This window comes from Microcebus murinus, chromosome 21 (genome assembly GCF_040939455.1).
Source record: "Microcebus murinus isolate Inina chromosome 21, M.murinus_Inina_mat1.0, whole genome shotgun sequence".
Taxonomy (NCBI): Eukaryota; Metazoa; Chordata; class Mammalia; order Primates; family Cheirogaleidae; genus Microcebus; species Microcebus murinus.
Window position 1 is genome coordinate 24,773,336 of NC_134124.1, and position 19,297 is coordinate 24,792,632.

The 19,297-nt window shown below is 44.6% G+C and overlaps 1 protein-coding gene across 2 annotated transcripts in view; it reads right to left on the bottom strand.

The window, feature by feature from the left end:
- ATP10B (ATPase phospholipid transporting 10B (putative)) overlaps positions 1 to 19,297 on the bottom strand; it is a 90,210-nt gene that overhangs the window by 38,525 nt on the left and 32,388 nt on the right. For both annotated transcript variants that reach the window (XM_075996260.1, XM_012786334.3), the window contains 5 exons: positions 18,049 to 18,155; positions 14,360 to 14,491; positions 10,812 to 10,939; positions 8,965 to 9,217; positions 7,199 to 7,437 (listed from right to left, as the gene is read on the bottom strand). In XM_075996260.1, the coding sequence (XP_075852375.1) occupies positions 7,199 to 7,437; positions 8,965 to 9,217; positions 10,812 to 10,939; positions 14,360 to 14,491; positions 18,049 to 18,155 (859 nt within the window). The remainder of the gene's footprint in view (positions 1 to 7,198; positions 7,438 to 8,964; positions 9,218 to 10,811; positions 10,940 to 14,359; positions 14,492 to 18,048; positions 18,156 to 19,297) is intronic.

The following is a 19,297-nucleotide window of genomic DNA, read 5'->3' on the forward strand; positions in this document are numbered from 1 at the left end:
GTCTTGCCCAATCTCACGCAGTGAGTGGGAGGAATTTCTTCAGTTGATTCCAGATAGTCTGACTCCAGAATTCATGCTCTTTAACCCCCAGGCCAGGCAAGTCATGAGAAGGAAGCAGGCGTTGAGACTGCCAGCCAGGTCTTTAGTGTCTGGCATCCCACACACAATATATGGTCTTGTATATCTTTAAGCCTCAGCAGACAGTCTGCGAGATTATAAAGGGGATTGTGGAAATCTTCCTTTTTCAGAGAATAGATTTTTTGGGGGGGAGGAATGTATGAATAGGATGCCATTAACCCTTAACACAGACACTAGAGTCGGGGAACAAGCTTGGAGGCCATCAAAGCCAAATCCCCTTTTTTTCTGATGATGAACCTGAGTGCTAGAGAGGAAGTCAGGGAACTGCTTGAGATTGTACACTGACTGAGGGTCAGAGCTAGGATAGCTTTTGCACCACCAGACTCCCAGCCTCTTACAATGCCCTGCTTTGCTCCAAGCTATGCATCATGTATTTCCAAATTGCAACACAGTTAAAATGACTTAATGGCTATTTATTTCATGCTCATTTAGCCTCTTGTCTATAAGTCCCATGGGGGCAGAGACTGTCTCTGATGGGCTCACGGTGTCTGGCAGATTGCAGACACTTAAGACATTGGTTGACTGACTGCTATCTAGGGTACTACCTCACCACTGATTAACTCTTTCTTTGTTTAAAACTATTCTTTAGTATACAGCAATGCATTAAAAAAAGTCTTCTCTGCAGAGGGCCAACCTCCCTGGCCTTGGCGGGCAGCCCAGCCTGCAGGTTCCAGGAGCAGATGTCAGCTAACCTTTATCAAGTCACCATAGACCTGCCTACCCCTGCGCTACAAAGTTCTTCATGATTCCTTTTGCTCCAGGCCACTGGTTTCCCATATGATCCATTAATATTTAGGAACTTGCCCCCTAGAATACTAGAAAGAAAGCAATGCCCTCACACACTGCTGGCCCTTTGTCCAGCCTATTTCTCTGAAGGAAAAGAGAAAAAGATTTGTAGGGCTACTTGTTTTCGAATTTGAACTTTGTGGCAGCCAGATACTCAACAGGTTGGATTTCTTCCTATTGCAGAACACCTAAAACTCACACGCACCCTCTTTGAGGAAGGTGATCTTTGAGCTCTAACTACACCCTCGAGGGTCCTATTGCTATCATTAGAGAATACTTACAGAGAACGTACAGCAAAGTCAGGCACTGGGCTAAGTGCTTTCACGTCCATCATCTAATCATCATAATGGCATTGATATAGCTACTAACATTCCATTTTAATTACGAAGGAAATGAAGCTCATCAAAGCTAAGTAAGTTGCCCAAGGTCGCAAAGTCAGAAACGATGTTCAGGGACTTAAATCCAGTCCTGCCTGATGCCAAAGGCTGAACCCTTAAACACTATGCCAGCGCTTCCCAAACGTTAACATGCACACAGATAAACTGGGGTTCTTATTAAAATGCAGCTTCTAATTCAGCAGGTCTGGAGTAAGTCCTGAGCATTTGCATTTTTGACAAACTCCTGGGTGGTGTTCATGGTGCTGGTCCATGGACCCCAGTTTGAGTAGCAAGGGTCTATGCTACATGGCTACCCTATTCCTCCCATTTCCTTTCTGGCTGGGATGTGTTCCCACACTGAAGGCTGGGGAAAGTAGGCCACACTCCATTCTGCTGTTCTTCTCTTAGTTTTAATAATAACTCACCCAAGTTTACACTAATGATTATCACTGATTGGATGCAACAGTTTGCTGCTGCAGGAAACCACAGAGCCAGCCATGGAAATAAACAGGAGTCTTGTTGCCTGGGCCTGGAAGAAAACCCTTTGTGGCATAGTTCCTCCTATGTCTCCTTTTTCTCATTCTCCTCTCTCAAACATGCAGCTTTCACTCCAGCTACTCCTAAGAACCCCAATTCTCTATCTTGCTTACATAGATTGTTTCCTCTTGTAACAACCTGCACTTCTCACTCCCTCCCCACTAGTTCATCTCCTCCTCTCACTGGTGCTCTTCTTGGCCCTTCATTGGGCTGTAAGCTCGCGAAATCAGGGGCAATGTCATATTAGGATCCCCAGTGTCTAGCACAGTATATGCCATGGAGCGGATGCTCTCTGAATGGTTGTTGACTGTCTGACTGACCAAATAAATTAAAGTCTATTTTAAAGAACTAGGAGGAAGCAGACTCTTCTATTTGTTGTTGGTGAGGGTCTCAACTGGTACAACATCTTCAGAAGAATCAACCAAAATAAAAAAAAAAGTACATATCGGCCAATTTTGCAATTATGCTCTAAGAATTAATACTGTAGAGAAACTCACGCATGTATAAACAGATGATGATGGCTCAACCATCTGACAAATTCTAATGACCATTACTAAAAAGACAACGCAGCTCTCTATTGAATATCTTTCTGTCTGTCTGTCTACACATAGGAGATATTCTCCAAGATTCATTAGGTTAAAAATAAAAAGCAAAGTCCAAAACAATGTATATGGTATGCTTCCACCTGTCGTAAGGGATGTTCTTATGTGTATGCCACATTTGTGGGGAGGATACACAAGAGCTGCTAATAATGATTGTCTCTGAGTAGTGGGAACAGAGGAGATGGGCAGTGGTGGAGGGACATACTTTTTCCCACCATTTGGCCTCTGATCCCTCCTGCATACTTAACCCCGTGGTGTATTACTATCATGGAAACAGATTTTCTTGGTTGCTGGTGAGCTGTAGGCTCAAATATTGCTCAGGGCAGTAATATTTTTGCCTGGGTTGAGGTTGTCACCCTGATGATATTTGGTTTGGATAAAGAACTGGGAAAACCCAATTTTAGTAAATGCCCACTCAAGTAGAAAGACATGGACTGTTGGGGTAAACTTTTCCCAAACGGGACATAAGCCCACAGGAAAAAACTCAGTGGCCCAGCAAGAGGGGGAGTTTTCCAGATCTTTCTAGACCCCGCCTCTTGTGAACAGTGTCACTGCAGCTGCACGCCCCCCACCCCCATATGGGACACTGGGGGCTAAGAGAAGCACAGATCCGCTTCCCTGGTTCTTGCCCTGTGTGGTTCCATCACTTCCAGAGAGATTTTGTGTGCTTGCCTAATTAAATCAGGACTCTTACCTAACCCGACAGTGGGCGTGTGTGCGTGTGGGCTGTCCCACCAATCTGGAGCAGACTGGGAGTGCTGCCATAAATCTCTTCCAAAGAAAGAAAGGAGGGCTAAGGTTGGCGAAAGGAGGCAGAGGTCCAATGACATCACCTTTGCTCCTCTCTATTGCATTTTCTCTGGTGAGGGGGAAGGGGAATACCCATAGAGGGTAGCCGTGAGGAAGTTTGGAGCAGCCTGGCTAGCCTCTGTGCAAAGTCTACAATTAGGTCTGATGGTTTACCATTTGGTCTGATGGTTCTGAAAAGCATTCTGCAAGTGATACTTTTAAACCAAGACTGTCTGCTCAAATCTTGGTTGCTTACAGACCAGGAACAAAAAAAAAAAAGCATTTCATTTTCCATCTGCCAGTACTATTAAACATTGGCTCAGAACTCACCATTTTTATAAGGATATTACTCCCACCTTAAAGCCACAGAGTTTATAGCAGGCAATTAGGCGACAATCACTGATGCTTCCTTGTGTTTTTATAGTAAAAGAAAAAAAAAAAAAACAACCCTAGGTTTTGATGCTGTTGCTCTTGTTGATTCTTGTTTTATTTTTGGCTTAGAGCAAAGTGCCAAGGAATCCAACAACCGGTTTCTTTAGAATGTGATGGAACGCTCCCTGGGGGTTTCAGCAAGTTCTGCCTGAGTTCACAGAGGGAAGGGAAAGCACTGGTGGTTCCAAGAGATGATCAGACCAGACCTGATGCCAGATGGGCAGGTGAGGGCAGGTTGGAAGCCACCTGGGAGAGGCGCAAGCTTAGGGCCTGCCAAGGGTGGATGGGAGTGGGCGCCATGGGACCCTCCTGGGGCTGCCACAGAAGCAGTCTGGAATTACTTTAAGGATCTGGCTGCAGCCAGAGGAAATTGATGGGTTGGCTTGAGAGCCCTTAGGTGGCATAAATCAGGCCCTTAGACTAATGCTTCAAAGCTGTAGGAGGTGCCTGTTTGAGCCAAATTGAAGACTGTTTCCTGGTGGAACATCGGTCTGCTTACAAAGGTTCTCAATCTTGGCTGTTGACCAGAACCATCAGAAATAAAAATAAGAATGTCCAGGACCCACCCTAGACCAAATATACCAGCATCTCAGGGGAGAGAGCACAACTATTGTATTCTGTGAAAACTCCCTATTCCTCTCCGTGATGCCGATACATGAATATTTATTCAAGGCAGACAGCTTTCCTTTAGAAAGATCATTTAAAACTTCTGTTTGGTATCCACCTGCCTAGAACACATAATTTGAAGATCAAATCCTCAAAATAAACTCATAAGCCTGAACAATCATGTTCATTTTAACAATGGGGAAGGGAAGGCTTCCAGTTCAGTAAATTGACCACGGCCATAGACCTAACTCATGGTGCAGCTGAGATGAAAACCTGGGGCTTTGGACCCCAGATATGCCTAATTCATAGCTGCAAGTGATCTTGCAGATGTTATTTGATCTTTAGAATGTTTGGTGAGGATTTTAAGTAAATTATTTGCAGGTGATGGAAGACAGCTAGAAAGAGGTTTAACATGTTGCTTAAGGTTACCCAGCAAGCCAGTAGCAGAGCTAAATCCAGAACCTATATTTCCTGACTCTTAGATCAGTGCTCTCCCTAACAACAACCCAAGGATGCTATTGCCCCACTAACCCCATATTTTCAAGTGACCTTATTATAGAACAGTGCACTTAGCTGCTCATAAAAGTAACACATCACCATCTCCACCTGCTCAGGCAACAACCATCGGGTCTTGTGTCAATTTCCTTATTGCTCCTGAATAAACTTTGCCAGAGCTTGCCTTTGGAACTGCCAGCCAGGGCAGGATGATAACATCCAGGATCTGGAGATAGATCCAGGGTTAGTGTGTCCCTATCAGCTAAGGGCCCAGAATAAAAGTTATACTGCCTGGTTCAGGGCTGCGGTTTTTCTGGGCTGCTGAGATTTTTCAGGCTGAACAAGGGGCAATAAATTGGTGTGTCCCAACTGAGATCCACAAAGGAAAGCTTCCTTTCTCTCTCCTTGAGTTCTGGGGAAAGACATTCTTAGGCACATGGGATGCCAGTGGTACCTAGAACCAGAAGGCGCCAGAATGAGAATTCCATAAGGTCATTTTACAAATATTTAGGGAAAGAGCTGGGGGAAGTACATTCCATTTATAGGGGGCAGAATTAAATTAAAGAAGAGAAAGACTCGATAATAGGCACACCCTGCTGTTATCTCACTTGGGAAAGTCAAAAAGAAAAAAAAAAAAAATCCCACGGAAATCTTCCTAGAGGTATCTATGGACCATTCCACTTGTGTATTTATGGCGATCATACGTCTTTAACACCCCGTTCTTGTTTTATCCTTGTTAATGGTGCATTTCTGTGCATGACAATAATGCAAGAGAGTGAACTCAACTTTGTACTCATCCAAAGTTAGATGAGTAACAACTCAGAACACAGACTCACAGCATTTTTCTTTGTCACACGTCAGAAAACACAGTCCTGGGTTATGAATACTAAGGAGCAATATGAAAAATGCTTTTGGTAGCATGTTGAGTTAAGAAAAACAAACCTGTACTACTTAACCCTGCACGAAGGAAAGAAAGAAAAACAAAAAACAAAAACCAAAACCCTGGCACCTACAATTGATATGTACCATGATTGCAAATGATGTTTGACATATATAGTTATGTGTGCTTGTGTGTGTGTTCATGGAGGAAATAAAAGACTGGAAGGAAACTGACCAAAAGGATCATTTTTATAATCTAGGTCCCATCTGTTAGTATGTGTCTCTTGTTCAAGATAGTCGGGGCTCCCTGTGGCCTCTTCTGCAAGTGCAGAGATTCCAGATGATGTGGTTTTATGTTCCCTGGACAAAGAACACATGCAGAGGAAAGAAGACTAGGACAGGAGTCAGAAGGCCCAGGTCTGGCCTTGACTTCTGAGGGATGCTGCGTAATCTTGGGGGAGGAACTCAGCCTCTTCACCTGCTGCCTGGATGTTTGCTGATGGCTGTCCCAGTGGCTCAAAGGACCACATGCAGAAAGCCCCAGACTGAAGTCACACACTCAAATGTCCATAAGGACCAGGCAGTTAACCTAAGGTAGTCATGTAGGCTGGATAATTGTGACATAGATATTCTTTGCTTTATAACTATTTAAGACTAATTTTTGATCATCACCAAAAAGTATACTCTCCCATTTTTCTTCAAACATGAGCCTTACAGGCTTATCTTTTGCTTTTGCGCTTTGTAGAAATATGGGCATAACAAATATTTCTCATTTCTCTTAATTGTATAATTTCTCTCTCTCCGCTTTTTTTTTTTTTTTGAGATGAGGTCTCACTATGTTGCCTAGGCTGGAGTGCAGTGACACAATAGTAGCTCACTAGAGCCTTGAAATCTAGGGTTGAATGATTCTCTTGCCCCAGTCTACCAAGTAGCTAGGACCACAGGTATGTGTGAATACACATGGCTAATTTGTTGCTTTTTTTCTTGTACAGACTAGGTCTTGCTGTAATTGTCTAGGCTGGTTTCAAATCCATGGCCTCAAGCAATCCTCCTAGCTCAGCCTCCCAAAGTGCTGGGGTTACAGGCATGAACAAGGCCTGAACTGCATAATTTAAAAAACATGCATACCTAACATGCTGCTGGCTCTCAGCTCAGTGGTGGGAGAAATAGAGGAAGTGGTGGGGAGAGGGCTGTGATCTGAAGACTGCGTGCTCAGTCTAAGCGATATAGACTCCTCAACTCAAATCAATTGTTGCCACGAGGAAATGCTAACTTAGTGTGTAGAATTTCTGCAATTTTCATTTTTTAAAGAGAAGCCAGAAATCTATATGTTTATATGAAATCTCCTGATTTCTAAACATTGAGCATTTCAAATTAACAAAAATTGTTGTTTATGCCAACGAAATACATGTGTGGACTACATGCAAGACCAAGGGTGCCATTTTGAGAGCTCTAGATGGTGTGTACAATCTTTTCTCTTTAACATCCCAAAGTCCTCTCCCACCTCTTCCTACCATGGGACATTTGCAGTTCAAAGGGGGAAAGGCAAGGACTTACTATGGAGCTGCTGAAGGCCACCGGAGGCTGAGAGCTTTCACAGCGTCCCATGGACCTTTGCCGGGAGTGGCCCTGGATGGGCACACGGGCACTCTGGCTCCTCCTCAGGGGCTGGGCACCTCTTTGGCTTCTCATAGTTGCTGGACCCTGGGCCCATCTGGCTGGGAAGGACAGGCATTGATATTGGGTCCACTCTTCACTGTCTGAGTCCAACTCCTTTGGGGTTTCCAGTCGCTTGGCTGCAAGAAAAGAGTCTTGTTATTACACCAGTCATAAGTTGGCTGGGCCACAGTTGAGTGATCCTTGACTTTGGGGTCGGGCAAGAGCACAGAAAGGGCCCACTCTAGAAAACTGGCGATGGAGCTACTGCGATTGGAGAAATAGGGGTGCCACCAAGTCCCCCAGATTTAAATCCTGGCTCTACTCCCTGCTAGTTATGTGACTTTGAGCTTTGACTTAACCCAACTCTGTATTTCCCCAATTAGGGTTTTTTTTTTAAAAAATACCCAACTCATAGGGTTGTTTTGAAGATTTAATGATATTATGTGTTAAAGTGATTCGCATACTCCAAGTACTGGTAATGGTAGCTGTTATTATTATTAAAAGGAGATCAGGAGTTCCCACATAAATGGTCAACTATCACCATAGCAAAGAGGATAGGCCCGTCTATAATATTCCCTCCTCTTTCTCTTTCTCCAGGCCTCCTACCCAAAAGTATGAGTGTATGCCCTCTTGAGAGTTTCTTTTCTTAGAAAGTGTGTATATGGGGTGGTGGTGGTGGTGGCTGAGGGAATCAAGTCAGCTTTATGAGCAACCTTTAGTTCATGCACGATAACAGTCCGGGTATCTTACAGCCCTATCTCCCAAATCAGAACTTTGCCCCAGGGAGAATCACTTTCTAGATCTGTCAAATCTCAGCATGTGCCTTGCCCTAGACCTGTCTGACATGTCAGGTAAGCTGACCTGAGAAATTTCTAAGCCTTGGTTGTATGATTGGCACATAACTGGGAAATGTCTCCAATCTGTTGCTCACAGGTAAAAATCCCGTGTTGTATATGGTACCAGATAAAGATCGACTGGAGGAGCACCACGTATGGGATCGCTTCCAGCCTTTGTGAACAAATAAGAGTTTACAGGTATCGTGTTTAATCGAAAATAAGACCTACCCGTAAAATAAACCCTAGCAGGATTTCTAAGCATTTGCGCAATATAAGCCCTACCCCGAAAATAAGACCTAGTGATGGGCGTGGCTACGCAGCCTGTCTGCACAACCCAGGCATTTCATCACAGGCAGTAAATAAGATGAGCAGCCCTTCTCATCTGCCCCATGAGAGCTCTATTGCTCGACATGAGAGATTGGGGCCAATGCTTCTAAAGGAAATAGAGTTGCAAGAAATTCAGGATGGAATTCAGGGGTTGGAGAGTGATGATGATGTTCCAGAAGAAGACGACTTAACTGTGTTTGAATGTAGATTGTTGTACCGTGCTTAAAAAAAAATAACACATTCCCTAAAAGTAAGCCCTAGGGTTCCTTCTTGAGGAAAAATAATTATGAGACCCTGTCTTATTTTCGGGGAAACACGGTAATTACAACAGCACTGATCTGTGACAAGGAAGACCACAGGGATACAGGAAACAACTCGCCAAAATGCCACACAGCCTCTATGGGGAGCCAGGATAGTGTCTCTCATCTCCTCTTCTCTTGGAAGAGCAAGATGTTTCCTTTTAGAGAGAGGGAGGATGGAGGCCCGTGGGGGCCCTCATACCATTTTCTTGGTGAGAGTACTCGCTGCCCATGATGGTGCAGCGCCGGAACACCATCTTGTTCTCTGTCAGGGTCCCTGTCTTGTCCGAGAAGACGTACTGGATCTGGCCCAGGTCCTCAGTGATGTTGAGGGCTCGACACTGAATGGGCGAATCGGTCTCTTCATCGTACAGGTCGAGGTCATTGTGCAGGAAGAATACTTGCCCGAGCTTCACCAGCTCGATGGAGACGTACAGAGAGATTGGGATGAGCACCTGTGGAAAGATGGATTCCCACGGAGTCAGAAACCAGGCTGCTCACCAGCAGGTGGAAAGGCACTTAATGGAACACAGGGTGGACTTTCTCTGAGAAATTAGAGGTCAATGACTTCACATCTCTCTTGGAATTCTTATGGAGAATCTGAAAAAGCAATATGCCTTCTTCCCCCGGGGTGTCTGGTGGGTCGTGGGCACTCACCACTGGTGGTCAGTCACTGAGCTGGAGGGAGAGAAGCAGCCTCTGCCCAGAGTCACCTGACTCCCCTTGGGTCTCTGTGCCACTGAGGGCTGCCACCCACTTTTACAGGCACTCAAATTCTTGGTTGATTTCTGCCCACTGATTTGACCCTGAATATTTATCCAGTGCTTGCTGTGTGTTGCATTCTATCCCAAGTCCTGGAAATGGGGGTCAACCAAACCAAATCCCTTGCCCTTGAAGAACTTACATTCCAGTGACAGTAAACAAATAAATAATATATATGTATATGGGTGGTAGTGAGTCTCATGAGAGAGAACAAAGAAAAGTAAAGAGGGTAGAGTGATGGCTGGGAGGGGCTCTTTTATAAACCATGACCTTTGAGCAGAGACCTGAAGAACTGAGGGTGTGAGTCACGAGGTTATCAGTGGGAGGAGGTTCCAGGCAGAGGAAAAGGCCAGGCAAAGGCTGGGCAGTGGGGGTGGGCAGGTGTTTGGGGAGTAACAATGAGCAGGCCTTAGACATGTGAGAGGAGGAGGAAGGGCCGGGAGACAAGGTCAGGGAGTGGGTCAAGGTCCAGACCACGCAGGGCTGTGTTGGCCGCAGTAAGGACTGCGAAGGGCACTTTGAGCAGGTGTGAAACCATTGGAGGGTTCTGCGGAGAGGAAGGGTATAATTTGATTCACATTTAAAAAAGATTACTCTGCTAGATGAATGAATGAAGGGAAAAGGTTCACCGATACGAGGGCAGTGAAACATTCTCAAATACCATGAGGAATCTAATGTAGATGGAGCCTCATTAAAGCAAAATTGCACTTTCTTCACCTTTTGGGAGATTGTTATTTTCTTAGAATGAAGATTCTTTATTCATCTCTTTTTCCCTTACTGCCTCACATTTTGTAGATGCTCTCCATGTTTTGTTTTGGTTTTTTTTCCTTTTATATAGGGACAAGTCTGTTTTCCTCCATCTCAATCTACCAAATGTTAAAACACAAACTGGGAGGTTTCTCTCTCTCGATGTTTGGAGCATAAGAGTTCTCTTTAACTTACTGTGCTGCTTCATCTTCTTTTGTTCCTAGATCATTAATGTTTTACCTGTTCTATATCTGAAAAAAGGGCAGACACATGTGGGTAACTGCTGTAATCTTAAACAGAAAAGCCTGATAAGTATATTCCTCTAGATATTATCTGGGGGCAGGGTTCTTCCCCTTCCCCCATAATGCAGAGTGATCTCGACATTTCCCAAAATGTGAATACTTTCAAAGCAACAAGCATCTCCTCTTCTCAGCCTAGTTCATTCTTTTGGGGCCAGTACCAATGTTTATTTATTTTGCATAGTTATAGGAGTATTGGTCACATGTATTCTCAGGTCTCTGGTTAGGGAGGGTTTCCTACCTGGAGCAGGATGATCATTGAGAGGAACATGTAGACACCCTCAAGGGCAAAGGGAAGGAAGTTGCCATCGGCATCTGGCACATCGAAGGGAGGGCGTTCTTCAAAGGTCCCATTCCAGAGGGTGTGACCTGAGAGGAGGCAAAACCAGGGGCGAGACAGAATCTCCACTTAGTCCTGAAGTCGGTCAATTACATCAGCCCTTGACCCATTCCTAGAAACAAGTGTGCTTTGGAGAACCCAGCCTTCTTCCATATGACATAGCTCTCTCTCTGCGTGTGTGTGTGTGTGTGTGTGTGTGTGTGTGTGTGTGTATGTGTAGTCATTTAGCTCTGAAGTGGTCCTTCATATACCCTACATTTCAATGCCTAGGCATTAAGTCTGTTTTACAAGAGGAGATCGGCATGGGTATTATGTTTTCATGAAGTTCTGTTAAATAGGGTTTGAAACGAGAGAAAGGGACACATACTCTTTTTAATTGTATAGTGGAAAGTACATGGCTGGGGAATGTTGACAGATCTATTTCCCAATCTCCCTTCTCCTATCCAATACCCATCTACCCAGCTATCCACCATTCATCCATCCACACACCCATCCATCCATTCACCTATCCATCCACACGTCCATCCATCCACCCACCCAACCATTCATCCAACCATCCATCCATCCATCCATCCATCCACCCACTCACCCATCCATTATCCATCCACACATCCATTCACCCATCTATCCATCTACCCACCCATCCATCCATCCACCCATCTACACATCCATCCATTCATCTCTGTTTACCTATTCATCCCTCCCTTTATCCAACATTTATTAATTCAAGGAGTCAGTCCTAGTTCTTGTCCTTGAGGAGTTCCTTTCCATTAGGGAGCTGGATATAAAGGGAAAAACCACATGGAGCATGAGAGGTGCTATTGCAGGGCCTGGGATGCTATGAGAGCCCATAGAAGAGCACCAGATGTGCACTGAACTCTCTATTTCCTTATCTGCAAAGGATAACCTGGGGATAAAAACACCCATTATCTGATGATTATGTAATATGACGTGCATCCAGCACCTGCTACAGAGCTCTTTGAACCTCAGTGTCCTTGTCTGTTAAATAGTAATAATATCTTCCCTATAGAATTACTGTGAGAATAGAATAACCTAACATGTAAAATGCTCTCGGATCTAGGGTAAGAACTTTAGGGAATAAAATGCATAGGGAATACTGCACTGCCTGAAGATACTTCCTCACCCCGGAGGTTGGGCCAAATGCCGCATAAGTGGCAGAAGAAAGGAGATTTACTGACATGAAGGTATTTGAAGATATTATTATAGAGCAAATGAGTGAGGGCCACTGGCCTTCAAAGGAGCAAGACAAGAGTACAGGAGAGACCAGAGAAGACTGCATGGAGGGGGAGGACTAAAGAGGTCCTAGAGCCCACGCGGGGAGGTCAGGAAGGCCAGAGGAGGACATTCCAGGCAAGGAAAGAAGAAACATCATCTTTCCAAAATCAAAGTAAACACGTGGTCAAGAACCGTGGAATGGCTCATTCTAGAGCTTGTACCTCCTGCAGGGCTTTGCTTTAATGAGGTGCCAATAGAATCCTGTTGGGTGTATGAGTGGCTATTCTCAGACAGAATAGAATTCTGCCCCTCACTATGAACTTCCTTCCTTCCTTTATTATTTTGGGGAATCTGCCAAGCCAATTCTGGCTTGCTATGCCTTATCTCACTCTGCAACCGTTTAATCATTAATTTCCTTCCTCTGGAAACACAGTGAGATGATCTCCGAAATGCCCTTTCAGCTCTGACATGCCTTGAAAAACCTGTCCTGACGCTGAGGCAACAGTTGCCACAGTGTTTCTGGGGACACAGAGGCGGCCACGTGGACAGGGGTGCAAATTGGGGGGATGGCGTGGTGTCAAAGTTTTCTAGGTGCTTTCTGGGGGCTCTCCTTACAGCTGTGAGCCAGGCTCGAGTGGAATGCTAGCAGACACGCTTGGGAAGCATGTTAATTAAAGCTCCCAGGCCACCCACAAGACTAAATCCCATCATCTTCATTGTGGTGGCACGCAAAATCTCTCTGAGCCCCAGGAAGCTCTTTGCCTTCAGATGCTGTCTTTCTTTATTAACAACAGCAAGGGCTACGATTTCTGACTAAGACAAGTAGAAAGCAAACATCACTGCTGTGCATTGGTTTGGGGCTTTTGGACTCAGCACATGAGTTCTTCCTTTTAACTGTCCTTGGCCCTTCTTTGGATCCTGAGAACCATCCTTAGAGTTAAGTATAAAGGGGAAGAAGGGGTCAGAGCTCCAATGAGATCCCCTCTTGGCCTCCACGCTAAGGATCAGGTTAAATGGGTCCAGATCACTCCTGTCTCTACCTCCTGTTCTGCTGAGGCCTCCATTCTCGGTCTTTCTCTTGCCACACTGAACAGCCAACTGCTCCTCTGCACAAATTGATTTTCCTACCTCTGTGCTCCTCTTGCACTGTCCCTGGGGCTAAGCGTGGCCTCGCTGTCTCTCCTCACAGCTGTCTGCCCTGTCCTGCTTCTAAACTTGCCCCTGCCACCTACCTCCTCTGGAGAGAGCCTCCGCCATGGTCTCACAGTTTTAGCAGCTACCTCTTCAAGAAAGACTTCTCTCGTTTGAGCTTCCATAATACTTGTGGTAGGTGGAATAATCCCCCCACCCTAAGATGCATTCTAATCCTGGGGCCCTGTGAATATGCTGTCTTTTATGGCAAAAGGGGCATTGCAGATGCGATTAAGTCATCCACCTTGAGACGGGAAGAGTATCCTGGATTAACCAGATGGAAAATGAAGAAATCAATTGGATGATATAATCACAAGTGTCCTTATAAAAGAGAGGCTGCTGCAGATGAGGAGAAGGAAATGTGAGCAGAGATTGGAGTGGCACACTTTGAAGATGGAAGAAGGAGCCCAAAACCAAGGAGTACAGGAACCACGAGAAGCTGAAAAAGACAGGAACAATTCAGAGCCTTTGGAAGAAACCAGACCTGCCAATACCTTGACTTTAACCCAATGAAACTGATTTTGGACTTCTGACCTCCAGAGCGGTAGTATAATACATTTGTGTTGTTTTGAACAACTAGGTGAGTGTTAATGTTTACGGCAGTGTGGGGAACAAATACAGTTCCCGTGTACGGCCTCATGCAGTGGGGCAGACTGTATTCCTGGTTCTGTCTGCATGTTTGAGCCCTTGCTAGACTATACCAGGAGCTCTTTGAGGACCAGTCCTGTGACTGATTCCTTTGTTATCATTCCATGCGAAGACAATGCCTGGGTCCTGTCAATATTCCTTCAACAAATAAGTGATAGGTGACATTCCTAATATTTAAAGAGCACATACCGCTTTCAGGAGATTTTCACTTGCATTTTCCTTTCATTGGCATCCTGACAAAGAGGTGGGGCAGGCTTTATTTTTTAATTAGCCCTATTTTATAGACTAGGCAACTGAGGCTCAGAGAATTGAAGCAATTTGTCCAAAGAAAAAGAAGATTACTGTGTTCTCGTTCCTTCCAGATCATTCCATACCTACAGCTCCAATGAGGCACATGAGGAAGAGAAGCCCGATGCAGAAGAAGATGTCAGTGTTCATGCGCCGCTCAATCTTGCTGCGCTTGTAGCGGGGGCCGCTGTTGTTCAGCATGGCTTTTGTCTCATGGCCTTTGAGAGAAAATGAGGAAATCAGGTCCTTGGTTTTTGTTGCCTCTGTTTTAGACCACGCCCTCTCACGGGAGCTTGTGATAAAAGAGAGGCTTTCTTCTTTAACCCGAACCGGTCCTGCCTCAGGGAGGTTGCTGAGACTAGCTATAGGGGCCTCACATAATGTGTCCACAGGTATTCACAGAGCATCCTCTGAGTGCCCAGCACTGTGGTGGGCACTGAACGTAGCTAGCATGCACAGGTTGTGCACTGCACAACTCTGGAAGGTACCTTTCATTTTGAAGTTGTCAAAGACCTGTAAGTTTATTATGACAACTTTCTGGCAAATGATAGCTGTCTTGAGGAAGTGCTATCTTCTAATTTGTACAAAGGTGCTGTTCTGGCTGATATAGGCTAGCGGTGGGATACAACAGAAAGACAGATGGTTCACATTTTGGTGAAGATACAAGGAAACAAATAAATAAGATGATTACCTTTATTAATAAGTCCTATGAAATAAATAATAAACAGTAAACAAAAAGCCAAGGCAGATAAGAGATAGTGCTAGAGAGCATGCCCAGGGAAAGTTTCTTTAGGAAATGACATTTAAGGGGAAACCTGAAAGGACAGAGAAAAGTTAGGAGCAGAGAGTTTAAGACTCATGGAACTGTATGTGCAAAGGCCCTGTGGTAGGACAGTACTTGGGGCCTGTATTTTCCACACTTGTTTCTTTGGTCGTGCGTAAGGTGTTGGTGTTGCCTATGCAAGAGTAGTAGGGACCAAAGGCCCCCAGCTCCCCATTAACTCTGAGCAGCTCCACTCCTATGTTGGAGTTCTGCATAAAATTTAGTTCCAAAAAAAGGTGACAAAGTTTCAAAAGTACCAATCTCTTACAGTCACCTCCTTTCCCAGTTGGGGAAACCGAAGACAGAGTAAAAAGGATCTGCCCAAAGTGAAAGAATAAATTAATATATCGGAGTCACAATGGGAACCCAAGATTCTGCTTCCCAGTCCATTTCTCCTTCCTCCAACCCGTGGTATCCAAGGCCACAGAGCTGAGAGCTAAGAGTCAAACTGAGACTTTGCCTTTAGAATCTCTCATTCGGGGCTGCTGAATCTTAACTACTGTGCGGTACTCCTCAGCAGTCAAATTAAAAAAAGGAAATGCCAGGCATATATTTTCTGTGCAAAATTAAAGCAAACGAATACAGCTCCAGAAGCAAATGGCTTTAATGCTGTTTAACTGGTTGCCTTATGGATTTAAAGCAGGAAAAAAAAAACCAAAACCGGTAGGAGTGAATAAACTCTAGGCTTTTGAAATTAGACACAAGTAGCTGCAGTTGGAGAGGGTTCCAGAAGCATGATGGGCACAGACCAATTACACTGATGGCCCATAGCCTCTCCACCTGTATCTCATGCTCACTGCATACGAGGGGTCCTGGGACCACCCTCTTCACCAAGCTTCTCCTTGTCTTCTGAAAGCCTCGGCTCTTTTGGCAAGGGTTGGGTTCGAGGGGAAGGCAGTACGCTATAGTGGTTAGAATGTGGGCTCCAGAGGCAGACGGAGCTCAGCTCTGCAGATGCGCGATCTTGGGTTACAGAAAGTTACTCTCAAGGTATATGTGACCTTCGGCGAATGAATCCCTTTGTACCTCAATTCCTCTGAAAAATGGGAGAGAATGATCAAGTGTGTGCAGGAGGAAATCAACAAACACAAAGTACTTAAATTAGTTTCTGAGACACAGTAGGGGCTCAGTAAATGTTTGTTGTAAGAAGCACACACCTCTACACTGGCTCTCTTCCTTCTGGAAAGGAAAGCTCAGCTTGGCCTTTCTGGGCCTCTGACTTCTGAGGTCCTGCTATTTTGTCTATTGATAATATCAAGGGAGAAATGATAACCCCAGATCCAGTTGTTTTCAGCTTGGGGTGGTTGTACTCCCCAGGGGACATGTGACAATGCCTTGAAAAATTTTTGGCTATCACAGCTTGGGGTGGGGGGGTGGGGCTAATATGTCTAGCGGGTAGAGGCCAGGGATGCTGCTAAACACCTTACAGGACAGCGCCTGGCCACAAAGAATAATCTGGACCAAAACATCAAGCCTGCTGAGGTCGAGAACCACTGCTCTAGATAATAATATTAAAAACAATGTGTCATTTTTGCTCACATTTTTGCAAGCCTAATACATTTCTGCCATTGTTAGGCCCTTTTCACAGATAATCTTATTTGAACCTATAACCTTACAAGGAAGGAACTATTAGTCCCTCTTATGTTGAAAGTTTAACCAACTTGCTCAAGACATGCAGAACACGAGTGCATTTTACCCTAGGCAGCCTGCCACCCTGGGGCCCTGGTTAACATTCTCCCCATATCAGCCCCCTCATATACCACTCCAATCACCCACTCGGGGTGTCTTCTTTGTTTCTGTTTAGGAGGAAGCAAAGCTCTAAGCCTATGTGTGTCTTTTTTGTAGGGTGGAGATTGCTGGAGAGTTTATTTTTAGTAGCTCTACCAGATGTCTTTGAACTCCATTGCTTAAGACTGTAGAAAGAAGTCACCTAAACTAGCAAATATAATCCTCCTTCCCCAAATCAGGGAAAGCTAGCTAGCTTGTGACTTTATTTTTAAAAAGATCTGTTTTTCTTTGACAATCCCAAGAGGTGAATCTTAAGGTAGATGGGTATTTTAGTGTTCTTCCGTGTCCATCAAAAGTGGGATTCTACTCAGACCAAACCAAAGCAAACAAAAAAAACAAAAAAAACAAAAAAAAAAAAAAAAAAATCAAAATATTCCCAGTGTCCCAGTGAGTGGAAGACTCATGGGGGAACATATTCTAGAGTCTTCCAGTTTGAGCAGACACTCCAGGGAGTCTGTGTTTCCTCTGAGGCAGAAGAAGTCTTCAGTTCTTCATATTATTTATTAAACACCTTCCAAGGGCTGGCGTTAGGCACTGGAGATATAATAGTCCCAAGACTGTCCTCCAGGACTTTAGATGTCATTGTGAGAAGTGTGACTGTTACCTTTTATTCCTTGAGAAGCAAAATTGAGGTGCAAAGGAGAGCTAGACTTCCATATCGAGGGGCCATAAAATAAACAAAGATAACAGTAAACACATAACTGCAAAACTAGCAGCTGAAACTCACTTCACTAGAGACAGTGTTGGGTGCTTTCCACGTGTTGGGTCATTTGATCCTCGTGCATATTCTATGAGGCAGATACAAATATTCTTCCTACTGTACAATTGAGGAAGTGGAGGCACAAAAGGTGACATTGTTAAGTTCGGTGAGGTTATTCCACAGGATCAGGGAGATGCTCTTCATCCTGCCTTTGGTTAGCATCACAAAACCACTGGGTTGGATGAGTGTGCACCCCTCTCCCCGTCTTGCTCAGGTGAGTGCTATCAACTTGGAATCTCATTTTTGTCTATTTGTGGATGGAGTGAACCGCTGTGATTTCCAGTCTCAGTGTGCTGAGCTGAGAAATGGGAAGTTACATGACTCTACACTGCCTGAAGATGGGTTTGGAGGAGGGAGGATAAAGGGGAGTTTGGACAATAAAAAAACCACCCAGAGACAATGACCTGCATAGATGACGATGCCAACAGCCACCTCGGTGTTTCGGACGGTGCAGCCTCGAAGCAGAAGATTCTCACTGCCAAAGCCAGTCCTGGTCTGGTCAGGATGCTCCCTGGGGATGAGGAATAAAAGATGGGGTAGTTTGGTGGCTTCTCCATGCTGCCACTGGCTAGTGTCGCAGAACAAGAAGTGGCGGGTGAACATGATCTGTCTCCTCTCTGTGTTTATAAACTACATTTAATTCCATGATTGTATTTGACTGTTTGTGGTTCTGGGAAGTTAGCAGGGTGACTGACTATCCTTATTCATGGAAAAGCTGAAGCTCAGAGTGGCTGAGAGATTTTTCCAAGGCCACACACCTGGTGCAAGGAACATCCTAAGACTTGGGAATCCAGGTCACAGACACCAACCCCATTGTGATTTTCACTACTCTAGAGATCCCAAAGTACAGCCCCATCCACTTACCCTGAATCAGAGAGTCATTTCCATTTTCAATTCTGCTGAGTCTATCAAGGAGGATGTCTCCATTTCATGCTGGTATGTTGTTAACCCTATTCTACCACTTGTTTATCCTACTTCTTAACACAGAGTGGCTTTGGCAAATAATCATCTGAATTTAGAATATAATGATAGCTGTTTTGATTTCATTGTATTAATTTTTACTATCACCTACTATGTATAACAAGTGATAGTGGTTTCCCATAGGGCCAGTGATTTAAAATTTCCTTTTGAAATAAATTTAAGAAAAAATAACTCAATTAAAAATTTTGGTAGATAGAAGTATAGATCTTTATGAATATGATAAAAATCATAAAGGTGGTCCAAGAATGGCTGAAGTAAAGGATCCACCATGTCGTCAAGGAGGAGGTTGGCCATGGACTCAATACTGGGTTAAGGAGTCTCACATGCCTCACTGTCAGAATATTTTTATGATACTCTGAGATGATAACACAAGATAGAGGCGTCTTCTTCCAGTCATAATATCCCTTTTTCATTGGATGGCAGAAAAGGACTAGTTATGTCACAGCTGCTGTTCTGTGTGGTGCTCTTGGTTTGCAGGGATGCTCTATTTAACTGACTCCAGAGTAGCATTTCTCAATCTGGGCACTATTCACATTTTGGGCTGGACAGTTCTCTGGTAGGGGGCTGGCCTGTGCATTTGTATGGTGTTACCAGCATTCCCCCTACTCCACCCACTCAATGCCAGCAGCACCCCTCCCCAGTGTGACAACCAAAAATGTTTCCAGACATTGC